Source organism: Cyanistes caeruleus, chromosome 18 (genome assembly GCF_971803275.1).
Source record: "Cyanistes caeruleus chromosome 18, bCyaCae1.hap1.1, whole genome shotgun sequence".
Lineage (NCBI taxonomy): Eukaryota > Metazoa > Chordata > Aves > Passeriformes > Paridae > Cyanistes > Cyanistes caeruleus.
Genome location: NC_141718.1, coordinates 10,127,399 through 10,140,550, shown reverse-complemented (window position 1 = coordinate 10,140,550; position 13,152 = coordinate 10,127,399). Strand labels below are relative to the sequence as shown.

The window sequence follows — 13,152 nt, the reverse complement described above, 5'->3', positions numbered from 1 at the left end:
TTCTCTGTAGGAGTATAGACACGCTTTATAAATTGATTTTTAAATATTGTAATTTGACGGATCAGATTGATTGGACCAGGGCTAAAGGAATGCTGTATAAAAGCATTAATTTTAAGGTTGTTTTTTTTTTTTTTGTAAGTCCTGATCTTATCTCTATCATTGACATGCAGGCTTCTTTCTTCTAAGTTTTTCCATATCAGGTTTCTGAAGAAATATATTAATATCTGACCTTTCAAGGCAGCATTGGTGGATTTTGCTGTGCTTGTTTGCTGATACTAAAACTGTGCTTCCTAATCACTGCTCAAGGTGGTGGTGCTGAAGATCTGTTTGATACAGAAATGTTGCTGCATTTTTGTAAAAATCCATGTATATCTTTCTGTGCCTCTGCTGCATATCCACTTGGATTAAGGAGTAGATTTTTCTCAGAAAATGGTGGTGATGGAATGAAACTTTCCTTGGTGTTGAGAGGAGCCTGTGCTGCTGTGTGTGGGTGTCTGGCTCTATGCAGAGAGCTGCTCAAAGCTCCTTTCTCTCCGTGGGGATAACTGGCTGCACACCAAACTGTGGCCAGGAGAAGCAGAAAGCAACGTGTGGGCAGCCTGTGTGATCTTTTATTAGCACCTTCATTGTACTGCTGCGTTTTCATCTATCAGTTAACACTGCTTCCATCATTAACTGCTCGAGCCTCTAGTCTGAATCATTTTATGCGAGGGAGAAGGTGATTTTTAAAATTGTGTTTTGATGTGTGTACTTAATTTTTTGGTTGCAGGTTGCATATTTAAGACTGTGCAAAGCACTAAAAATATGCTCTTAAACATCAGGTGGCTTCCTATCCTTTTCTGAAATAAATTTAAACTAACGTGAACGGTAAACTTCTTAAATGCTGAGTCCCAATTAGACAGAAAGCTTAAGAACAAGTAAATATTTTCCCCAGGTTTCTGGAGTCAAATTGTTTTGAACAGTACAGTTGTATCTCAGGGAAAAAAAAAATTACTTCTAAGTGGAACTCTGAAGTTCTGCAGTGTGACTAATCATATTGATATTGATTGGGTTTGTAGGGATCATATGAATTGGGTTAGGGAAGTTTCAATTTTGATTCACAGAATGTAACTAAGGATATTAAATTCTTCTTCCTGTGGTGCAGATTATGACATGTTGAAGTTTGTAGGGCTTTTATACTTCAATGATAATTCAAAAACCTGTTTAAAAATAAAGTACCAAATAAAAAAGCATTTCTCTGAAAATTTGTTCTCTTTCCAAATGGTTGCGTTGACTTTATGCTCTGTTTTTGTTGCACCTACAATTCCCTACAAATCATGCAAAACTGCTGCTGTGATTTACTGTTTTGCACTCTGACATAGCCACTGATGGAAAATATTAATATTGTAACTAGAAGTACATGTGGATTATTTAATAATGATGTACTGTCATTAGCTTTTATGGTACGTTTGATCTGCAATGATGGCTGTTAGGCTGTGATTGCTGCACAATCACATTTCTTTTATCCTGGAATAAGTAAGTACCCAATGACTTTACAGAGGCTGCATAAATCAGATTTCTGTACCTTTTGCCCATATTCACGTGCTGTTTGGCTTTGCTCTTTTAGATCTGTTTTTTCAAGTGTGGATTCCCCAGCCAAGGTCAGCTCCATGGAAAAGACACTTCTTCTCAAGAGCAAAGAGCTCCAAGACGCCCAGGACAAGTGTCACAAGGTATTTATTTATGCGATTGGCCACACCCATTGCTCCAGGAATCTGCAACCACTCTATGTCCAGGGATCTGTCAGATGCTGCTGATCATCCAGACTCGTGGTGGGCAAAGTGCTTTTCCTTCAGAGAGGTGGCTTCCTGTCCAGTACAAAGGGAGATGAATTTAGGCCATGCTGTTGCTGTAGATACTTTTAACTTAACAAGAAGCGGCTCTGGATTTTAAACAGTGCTTTTCTCAGCGTGCCACAGACGACTGCTTCTTCCTGCAGGCCCTGCCTCTTCATCAGACACACATTACAGCAGTACTGTTCTGAGGGCTCTTCCTCACTCATCAGCTCCTGCTTATATAACTGTTGTCACGTCACTGCTTATGGTGAACGTCTTGTAACAGTTGCTGTGCTCCAATAAAGGGAACCTGTGGAGTCTTTTAACGCTTACTGCTTGTTTTGAGACTTTTATGAGAGTTCCATTATTTTTCTCCCTGCTCGGTTCTGGATTTGACCATTTGCTCCTGACAAGGAGATGGGGGGAAACCATCTTCTGGTCCAGCATGGATTTGGGATAAGGTTAAAGTGACCCATCTCTGCAAGTCAGGTGAAAAATGATTGTGTCTTCTTTGCTAACTGGGGTTCGAAGAATGACTGAATATGAACAAGCAGCTTGAATGAATGGGGTGACTTAGACTTACTACTTTGTCCTTAAGAAGAACTGTGCATTCCTGGAGCAGAGACAATGGTATCGGAATTTAAACACCATTTGGAGAAACATAGCTAGAAGTCTCTTGGAGACAAATTCCTTACAAAGAGAGCTCTGAAAGTAGCAGTTAACAAAGCTTTTGAAGCCCCACTTTATAACCTCTTGATATTTATTGCAGATGGAGCAGGAAATGACGCGGTTGCACCGGAGAGTGTCAGAGGTGGAGGCTGTACTTAGCCAAAAGGAGGTGGAACTGAAAGCCTCTGAGACCCAGCGATCCCTCCTGGAGCAGGACCTGGCCACCTATATCACAGAATGCAGTGTGAGCCCTTACACCAGTCCTTTCAGCTCTGAAGGCCTGAAATCTGGTGGTCTTTGTCTTTCTCTTCCATCATGCTTTCAGTGGGGTATTTGATGGAGAGAAAATGCTATGTCAGAGGATATCTGTTGAACACGGAGCCCTGAAGTGTTTGCAAAAGCTTGATTGGTAGTTTTATTCAGATGTTGTTTCATGGTCATGTGCTTAGATCATGCAGGAGTGACTACTGTCCTGGTCTTGCTGAAACTCTTTGTGATGTTTGTCTTACTGGCTGTGCTAGAACATGCCTGGGTTGTGCTTCTTGAAGGTTTCTTAGATGGAAGAGGATGGGGCCTAATCAGTGCCTAGACAGAAATCTTCAAGAACAAATAGGATTAGGAAGCAGTGGTGTTGTCTCCATCTGTGGTGTCCTGAGTTCAGACCGATCCCGTTCCCCAGCACAGTGTCAGGGAGGATCTAGGACAGGTGCTATTTTTCAGGTAGAATATAAAAATGAGGCTGTAAAACCATGTCTTCAAAGTTCATTTTTCATGAGAGCTGGAATGTCTGCCCAGTTGTCACTGGCAGTATTCCAATGAGGATATTTTCATTCTATTTGATAGTCTCTGTATTTTCAGTTAGATGCACAATTATGTTTCCTCTCTTGTACCAAGAACAAAAATGCAGCTAATACTCTGTTCCAGAGAATTGAAAACCATTTCTGATGTCTTGGTTTGTTGGGAAGGACATCTTAAAATGGGGCCAAGTGATTTTCCTATACTTAATGCTACTAGGTAAAGAAATAAAATTCAGTTTGTACCTTTCTGTTGATGAATAACAGTTAATAGGAGTACCACTCCACTGGTGACTCCAAATTTGGAGGTAAGGCACAAATTTGTGCTACAGACTCAGCTCTTCTGTTTCTAATAGAAATTTAACAATGATTAAAGCGTTTGACTCACCAGCAGCAAGAAAAATGTAAGTAACATGGAGTTGAAGGATTGTATCTAGGTTGTGAATTAATGGTGCTGGATAAAATATAGATAAATGCTGTCAATAATGGATGCCTTTTGTGGTCTGTGTTTGGTTTCTGTCTCTAAACCTGATGTAAGGGAGTGGAGATTTGAACTAAGATTTAAGCTGAGTAAACAGTGTTTGTAAAATGGGCTGCTTCTGTTCAGATAGGAGCAGCACTGGCCATGAATTTCATTAGAGTTCCATCATTGGTGCCTCCATTTTTTTGATGCCTCACTGCAGTCAAGGAGGCATTTGTGTAACTAAAGATCTTCATTATACAACCATTTGAGAAACCAAAGCCTATGTATTGAACATTTTGCTTTCTGCAGAGCTTAAAGCGAAGCCTGGAGCAGGCACGGATGGAGGTGTCTCAGGAAGATGATAAGGCACTACAGCTACTTCATGATATCAGAGAGCAAAGCCGAAAACTGCAAGAGATCAAAGAACAGGTATTCCTGCTTCTTTGGGGAGCAGAGTGGCTGCCCACAAATAGGCATTCTTGGCATATTCTAGCTCTGCTGCCAGGATTACGCTTGGTGTTGATAGGCTGTGATAACTCCCAAGCTGTGTGATTTCACAGGGGTTCCCGAACAATACAGGAAGCAACAAAATTCCACTTGTGTATTTTGCAAGTAAGCACAAACTCCAAACTTCACATTTTTCTGTTCCTAGTCCTGAAAGTACTTTGTCTATACAATCAGTTTAAGAGAAAGTCACAATGCTTTAGTAACATGCTGCACTAGAAATGACCTATCCATTTTAAATGGTTAAGGTATGGAAATTTCACAAGTTAATGAATCTTCACCTGGGAGAGAACTGAGCTATCTGAATTTTCTGTTGTTTTATTATTTTTTTAAATTTTTCTTCTTTATCTTACCATTTAAAATGCTTAATAACATTTCAAAATAGAACGTATGTTGCCTAACTGCTCTTTTCATGATTTGATCTATTTGCAAAGTAGAAATTAATAATTTCATTTTCCACCCAAAGAATGTTGAAAATTCATTAATTCACATAGTTGCTTGTAAGAAAAAAATGTCAAAATTAAATGAAAACATTGTGACAAATTTGGCCATTGCAAGGAAGAACCCATTCAGTTTTATGAATTAACAGCAACATGCTGCATTGAGAAAAAGAAATTCAAATTTGCTATAGCACTCAAACAATTCTTTGTAATTATCTGTTGGTTTTCATCTTCAAAGCACTTTACAAACATGAACTGACTCATTTCAAAGTCTCTGAGACAAGGAAGCCCAGAAACCTTGGTAATAATTCTCCAGACATGAGTAGCTCTTATGTAAAAAGTAATGAAATGCAAACCCAACCCTCTGGATGTAGCTGGCCTCCATAGACTTCCCCAGCATTCTTCTGGGTGGTTGTTTTATGTAATACAAGGGATCTAAAGCTCCCTGCTCTCTCTTCTGGTGCTTTACTAGCAAAGTTGCTTTAAATACTGAAATGGGGAACATTTTTGATGATTTTAAATATCCATAGATTCTTAGGCAGTACAGACGCATGTGACAGAGGAAACATAATGCAAGTAATTTTTTATCAAACGCTTTGTCCCAGAATCTCTTAATTTGGCTTGTGAAGATTCACAATGACATAAAGAGGCTGCTTAGTTCAACAAATGAATCCTGCAGACTTTCATGTCTGTGGTGGCCTTCTGAGCTCCCTGAAACATGTGTGCAAGAACCTTGCTGAAAGAAATGCTGAGAGATTTGTGCTGACTCATATGAGCAGTGGATCTTGGCCATTAAAGACTTGGACCATGATTTTTAAGTTAGAGGGAACTGGGAGTTGGAAAAGCCCCTTCAAGCTTTGCTGTTGGAAACCTGAGGCTTGAGAGAGAATGAGTCAAATCAACAGCAAATCAGAATCTTCAAAACCCAATAATTAGGCATTTGATATTTTCAGGGTGAGGCTGTAGGTTCAACTTAACCTCAGGTACTTGGATAGAAGAGCATGGTGGGTTTGTGGGGTTTTTTGTTTGCTTGGGATGTGTGTTTGGTTTTTGTTTTGTTTTGTTTTGTTTTTTTGTTTTAACTAAACCTGTGCTCTGGTCGTTATTTGACGAAGAACTGTACTAACAGGCAAACTTGCAACAAATCTGTACTTTTTTGAAAGCCCCACTCATTTCTTTGTAGTTCCCTGATGTGATTTGCTTCAGGTACATGCCCTGAACTTGTCTAGTAATCTGCACTTAAATACCTCGTGGTATTTTAAAACTCTGACTAATGCATATCCCAGAGGTTTGTTCTGTGTTGCCTTGAATGGTGTGGCCTGTTCCTCTGACCTGGTCTTGGGACTTACTCAAAGACAGTCTTGCAAATGTGATGAAACAAGAAAACCTGAAATATTACTAATTATCTCCTCTTTTTCTTCTTCTTTCCCTCCCCATTCTCCTCCCTTCCCAAACGCTCATTGTCACAGTGGCAACTATTGTCATACCTGTAATTCTTTGGTCAAGTGTTTGCTGATATAAAATCCCAGTATTTTAGGAAGTCTAAACAAATCATGATTTCTCTGCAGAACATTTATTCCTTCAAACTGTTCTGCCTTTTTTGTTCAGAAGTGTATTTGTATGTAAAGAATATTTGAGTTAATACATGTGTAGTTATTAGAAAAAAACTCTGATTCTTTCCAGCAAGAAAATAAAGATCACCCTTCCATAGGAGATGAACTGGAAAGAGTAGGTCCCTGCCTGGCATACAAAGTGGAGAACCAATTTTGGGATTACAAGCCAAAGAGCCATTCTTTGCTCCCTGTAAGGGACAGTAAAGCAATCTGCTAAAGGCCTGGCTTCTTTCAATAGCTGCATAAACTCTCCAGGCTGGAGAATGAGGGGCTGGCATGAGGGTCAGTGCTCATGCAGTCCCTCATTGAGCTGAAGGCAGCTGCCAGTCTGGAGGGAGCGATGACAAACCTGATTCTGTCACGAGACAGTTACTCTTCTGAATATGGGGGTAGTCAGGCATACTGTAAGATAATAAAATGGAAAGAAAGATAGACTCCCCCACTGTCAGTCCTTCACAATCTTTGTTCCAAACTCTTGATGTGCATGTTTTCTACTTGTTCTCAGCTTCGTAGAAAATACTTTGATTTTGGAGAGGGCTTTTTGGTGTATTTTTTTTTATAAAATGCATATTTGCAGGACTTAGTAAATGCTAAACATAATTATTTTCTTCCAGTGAAGATATGTGAAGCAATCTCTCAAGCTAGTCTCAGTTTGAGTTCTCAGTCTCATTGAGATAGTCAGTTCAAATGTTCCATCTTCTCCCACCTTCCCCATCCATACACCCTGTCTTGTAGTCTCCTACATGGGGAATCTTTATTTCTGCCTGTTTAGGCAAATACCTTCTATGAGCAATGTGAGTTTTAGATAGTTTTTCTAAGATAATATTGGATTATAGGTTGTCTCCCATACTGAGCAGTGTGATCCTTTTTAACTCTGTCAGGAGAAAGTAGCTGATGGCTGCAAGCCACAGTGTGCTACCCCTCTGCTTCTCCTTCTTTCCTTTTACCCAAGCTGTGCAGATCTGTGATAACTGTCATGTTATCAGCCTGAGAAAATAGATCTTGAGGGAGCATCTGGGCATTTAGTAGAGACATCAACTCAAAGGCACATTTCTGTTTCAGAGATTAGAAATGTAAGTAATTTTTATCATTTGTATGTAGATGTATGTATGTGTTCCTGCACTCTCAAAAAGTCGATGTTTTGACTTTGAGGTATTGAGTTGAAAATGGCAAGACTCAAACCAGAACACCATGGATTTTATTTTAGTTAGTTTTTACTGTTTTACTTTGTACTTTACTTTTCTTCTACATGCTCTTAAATGCATCTCTTGCCTGCAGTCAGTATTCTGGAATCTGCTCCTCCAAGCATTTCCCCTGTTGCCTCTAAACTGTAATCCCTTCTCCTTCCCTTCCACCCCAACTACAGGAATACCAAGCTCAAGTAGAAGAAATGAGGCTGATGATGAATCAGCTGGAAGAGGATCTGATCTCGGCTCGCAGGCGCAGCGATCTCTACGAGTCAGAGTTGAGGGAGTCCCGCCTGGCAGCTGAGGAATTCAAACGTAAAGCTGCCGAATGCCACAACAAGCTGCAAAAGGTAGTTTAGGCTTCATGGGAGAGGGGGCTGAGGCTTGCTGGAATATCTAGTGCTGTTTGACACATGCACACACAAGTTGTGGGTGTGCCCTTCAAAGATAAGCGTGGTCGGTACAACTAACACAACATGTTTTTCATGATGTGATTTATACTTTGTGTAACTGCTGATGTTTAAATTGCATGAGGTGATGACTGGATAGAAGTCTAGCTTTTCCTGAGATTTTTATGTACTTTATATTTAAGTTACAGGTTAAAGATCAAGGGAAAAATGAGGCAGGAGAGTTGTATACCAAACTGGAAAAGGTATGTTACTTCAGTGTCCTAGATTTTGCTTCCTGGCTCTTTCATTTTATGCACGGAAACCAAGAATGTCTGGCTAGTCAGTGACATGCATGGCTTCACAGCCCCCACCCCCTTTCATTTTATGTTTTAAGACATCTTGGTGTGATTCACTGTTCTCTCTGATTTGATATAAAGCTGTCTCTGGATAACCTGTTCTTAACGGATTGTGTTGAGAAGCCAGGCAAAGACAGCCTTGGATGTGTCATCCGAGCTTGGAGTCAGGTTGGGGATACAGCAGGGTTTTCTTTACTCAGAAAGAACAGCAAATAAAAAGCAAAAAGAATTCTGAGTGTTCTCACACTGAACAATCTTCTTGGTAACCAAAATATTAAATCACCTGGAAGTTAGCAAAATGGGAATGGATTTGCCAAGGAGTGTTTTGGTGTGTTGGAATTACAGGGGAAAACCAAGATTTTTGGGAAACAAATTAAAACAAATATGATATAATAAGCAAAGAGCGTTTTCTCCTCTTTGATTTTGACTCTTTCCCTCCATCTTTTTTCTAACTATAGATCAATACAGAGCAGCAGGCCAAAATCCAGGAGCTTCAGGAAAAGCTGACAAAGGTAATGACTGGGTGGTGAAAGTGAGTTTTTCACAAGATTTCCCAGTGAAACCTTAATGAAGAGGAGGGATGCACTTTGTTTTACCCTCAAAAATAGAATTAGTCATAGCATGGGGGATGATAAGGAAAAGGGGGTGGGAACTGGTATCTGAAATCACTGGTGCTCTCAATATGCTTTTGGCTCTTGAGACATGTCAACAGTGTTTATTTTTGCAAATGAAGCTGAGTCAGAACTGGAGTAGTGTAAAGAAATTCTCATTTAAAGGCCTGTTTGGGTATGCTCTGGACACTGCACTGCTCCCTTGCTTCCAAAGAAGGGTTCAGCTGGTTTTAGGTCACTAGTAAAACACATGGACTTGCTTTAGTCTCCCAGTATTATCTGCTTTAATCATTTGGCAGTTCAGTTCTTCACAGGTTCTTCACAGTAAAAATGTTGAATGATAAAGATTCACAAGAGAATTAAAACACCTTATCAGTGTCTGCTGAAAGTAGGGTAGAATATCTAAGATTTGCTGTCATGGTCAGTCTGGCACCTGAAGTGTCACTGTAAGAACAGTCAGGGAACTTCTCTTACTGGAATCCTTCAGCAGGAAAGAAAGGGGTTGTTATAATAATCCCCTGATTGAGCTTTTCAAACTTGGCACCTGCTGAGAGAGAGCTATTTTAAGGGTTAATGATCAGGAATATGGAGGCAAAACCTACATAGAAATAGAACTTAAATATTTCAAAACAATCGTGTTTTAATCTCCTGTCTTCTTTTCTACCTGCATTAATGCAAAGGAATTTTCTGTAGGCCAACATTTCCTTTAGTAAGAGTATTTTGTGGTTTCTTTTAAAGACTTTGGGCTGAATCTGGGGATAGACTTAACTTTCAGGATGTAGAGTGAAGTAACTTGCAGTGTAGCAAGACAGATTTGTATATACTAGATTTTATTTTTTTTTGTGAATTAGAAGTCAAAATTATGTAGCAGAAGTTAAAATTTGGACTCCTGCACATGTTAATTTAAACTGTTAAACCAAAGTTCTATAGTGGTTTTATTGAGAATGTTGACCATCTTCAAGTTCTGAACCTTTCACATACCAAATTTTTGTGTGTGCTTTTCATATAATACCTTTTTTTCTTCTCTCTTGACCTTCAGGCTGTGAAAGCCAGCTCAGAGGCAACTGAGCTCCTGCAGAATATCCGTCAGGCAAAGGAGAGAGCTGAGAAGGAGTTGGAGAAACTTCAGAACAGGGAAGATTCTAATGAAAGCATGAAGAAAAAATTGCTTGAAGCAGAGGTGAGTGCAAAGTGTCTGTCTGGAGTAATTTAGTTATTGGGATATGTCTTAGTTTAGGAACTCTCACCTGGGTGGCTCTGAACAGCGTATATTCCTGTAGTAACTCTTCAGGGGAAAGACTTGTTAGACGTTAATCCATTTTTAATTAAAAAACATATTTCTTTGAGGAAAACAGAGGGGTTTTATTTTCAGTGATGAGTCGATAAGGACGTGTGGTTAGCCTGGGGGATTTTGGGGTGTGATAAGGATTCAAAATATGAAAGCCAGCCATATATTGACTGCTTCAGCCTGTTTTCTCTAGAAACTATTCCTTGCTTTGTGCTAATGCAGAGTTGGGTGGCCTAAACAGCAGCTCATAATTGCTCTGCAGGAACGGCGCCATTCCCTGGAGAATCAAGTGAAGAGATTAGAGACTGTGGAACGTAGAGAAAACCGCCTAAAAGAAGATATTCAAACTAAATCTCAACAGATTCAACAGATGGCAGAAAAAATTCTGGTGAGCAGAGGTGAAAATGAAACTTAGAGGGTAAGAGTTTGTAAGAAAAGGTAGAGAAGAATCAGAAGATGCAGAATTGCATTGAATAAGGTGGAAATTATTGAATAAAGGTTCTTTTTTTTCCTGTACCAGTCGTACTGGAGAAAGCTTAAGCATTCAAATACTATTTGCACCTCTAGTTACAAACTCATTCCTGTGCTTTTAGTCTTGATAGTGCTTCAAAACTGGAGTCATCTCAGTGGGAAAACCTTTCAGTTAACATAGTAATATTTAAATTATTTACCTAGTGATTGTGTCAGAGGTAAAACATTCTGATAGCAAGTTACTGCAATAACAAAAACATCTCTTTTAAAGTAAATTGCAGGGGAATTTAGAGGTCAGATCTATTAGAAATGCTTACATTTTGAAGCAGAGAGAAATTAGTCATCCAAACTGTTCATCTCCAAAGATATTTGTTAGGAAACCATTTGCACCCACATAAATTCTCTGTTGGCAATTTCTTGTTTCTCTCCTGGTTAAAACTATTAAGGCAAGTTAGTATGTCAGTCTCTGGTGGATCAAGCAGAGGGTGTTTCTAATAACTTTGCTTTCCTGGGACAGAAAGCATAATTTAATACTGGAATAATTAAATTTACTTTGCCTTCCTCATGAATTTTCTCTGTGTGTTGCCAATATGAGGAAAAAAAGGTTTACATTTTGCTGGTAGTAATCCCAAGCTGAGACACACCTAAGGCAGGCCAAATGGAGATGTAAAAATAAACATATTTGGAATCAACAGATGACCCAGGCTTTTTCTGGGTGTACAGACTTTAGCATCAGAATGCTGAGCACTGTCAAGAAAAGGTGGAATCAGTTCTTTAGTAGTGCTGCTCCTTTCAAATTGTTTTGATAGCAGGAGTGCATGGTAAGTGGGAGACTATGGTTGTGCTGGGCACAGAGCCAACTTTATGTTTAGAAATAGTGTAAAACTTTGAATTGTTTCATAAGCCTCTTGTGTATATTTGGGGATTGTTCATTGGTTTTGATTATGTTCCCTGTGGAGGAGAATGTGGAAGGGAAGGCAGAAATATCGACTAATTGTTTTACACCATGGGGTATGTTTAGCTCTTCTTATAGATAGTTTCCATGGAGTCCTGACAGAATGTTGGAGAGGTACAAAAGTATTTTATAATTTTATATTTTATAAGTCAAACAGACATTGAAGAAATAATCCTACAGAATCTTTCCTAGTCCCTTGCAACTGATCTGGTAGCACAGGGTACTGGTATTCTTTTTCCTCCACTCCTACCCTGTACCTTCCCTCAAGTTGTCTCATCAAACATTTTTGACTTTTCCTGGTATAGAGAAGTAAGAAGGGAGTTGAAGATACAGATTTGCTTAGAAGAAGGTGGAAATTGTTGTATAAAGGCATGGTTTGAATGTACACTCATGTGGCAGTGCCTGAGAAGTACCTGCTCATCCATCTGTAAGGAACTGATGAAGAAGTAAGAAACAAGTTAGAGAAGATACTTCTTCCTGCCTGAAAGTGCAGATCATTGCTGTGATGCCAATAACAAAGTCAGTGCTACATAGAGAATACTGAGTGAGAGCAGGAATGGTAAGAGATTACCTTTTTAAGCCCACACTGGCTGTTAAGTGCCACTGCAGGAACTGGTGAAGCTTCTGCTACAATATGAGCAGTCTGATGCTGGGAGCTTTGAAGCTGCTGCTGATCTGGTTGTCTGATTCTCTGCCAGGACCTGAAACGTGTGGGTTTCTGGGGGAGGTGAGTTGTCCCTCTTGTTGCTGGGAGACATATTTCAATTGCAAAAAGCAGCAATCTCCATTCCATGCAGGAGTGTCAGGGACTAGGCACTGTCGATGACCTACTTTTGGTGAACCTCCTCTTTGATTCTCACTTCTGGAAAAGGAGGTCTATGCAATTACTGGAGCAAAAAAAGCCTTCACGATGAGGAAGATGGGGAAATGTCTTCAAGATGAGGAAGATCAGGAAAAAACACATCAAATACTGTGAAAAGTACTAAAACACACACAGATATCAGGAAATTTTCCTGTGTTGTGCAGTAATGAGGGCAAACAGGAGATCCAGATGCACCTCAGCACCTGAACTTGTCTATGCAAGAGTCAGCCCAATGGTAGTGAATGACAAGCCTGGATGTGCTCCTGTTCTAAGGAAATTCTGGGAATGGCAAATATGACAATAAATGAACATAACATTGTATGCTTGGCTCTTGAGAGGTGTCCTGTTGAAAGGTGATTACAGGATAGGCCCCAAATAATATAGTCAGACTGCAGAAACAGCTAATTTCTGAAATACAAATTATTTAAGTCCTTACTGTGCATGGCTGAAACTATCTGATAGGAAATGAAGAGGCTAGAAAGATTCTGATATGTTCCACCACATATATTGCATCCTGTACTTTTCATTTTTGAAGCCATTTATAAATAGCATTTCTGACAACATTTGTCCAAGGAATACAGCAAAGTAAATGCTATTCCCCCTCTGAATGCAAAATGAAAAGCACAGACAGCAGTACCCCGTTATTGAGGTCTGCTGTAAGAAAACAAGTGAGAGACCTTGATAAAAATAGATCTGAACTTCCTGTGATGCCACTGCAGCTATAAAATGTTTATAA

At 39.5% G+C, this 13,152-nt stretch overlaps 1 protein-coding gene across 38 annotated transcripts in view; it reads left to right on the top strand.

Moving 5' to 3' along the window:
* Positions 1-13,152, top strand: part of CIT (citron rho-interacting serine/threonine kinase) — a 68,338-nt gene that overhangs the window by 20,701 nt on the left and 34,485 nt on the right. For 20 of the 38 annotated variants that reach the window (XM_086855491.1, XM_086855488.1, XM_086855479.1 and 17 more), the window contains 8 exons: positions 1,607-1,712; positions 2,584-2,727; positions 4,050-4,169; positions 7,664-7,834; positions 8,077-8,136; positions 8,688-8,741; positions 9,880-10,020; positions 10,391-10,516. In XM_086855491.1, the coding sequence (XP_086711617.1) occupies positions 1,607-1,712; positions 2,584-2,727; positions 4,050-4,169; positions 7,664-7,834; positions 8,077-8,136; positions 8,688-8,741; positions 9,880-10,020; positions 10,391-10,516 (922 nt within the window). The remainder of the gene's footprint in view (positions 1-1,606; positions 1,713-2,583; positions 2,728-4,049; positions 4,170-7,663; positions 7,835-8,076; positions 8,137-8,687; positions 8,742-9,879; positions 10,021-10,390; positions 10,517-13,152) is intronic. The other 18 variants (XM_086855492.1, XM_086855497.1, XM_086855487.1 and 15 more) reach the window with 1 other exon arrangement.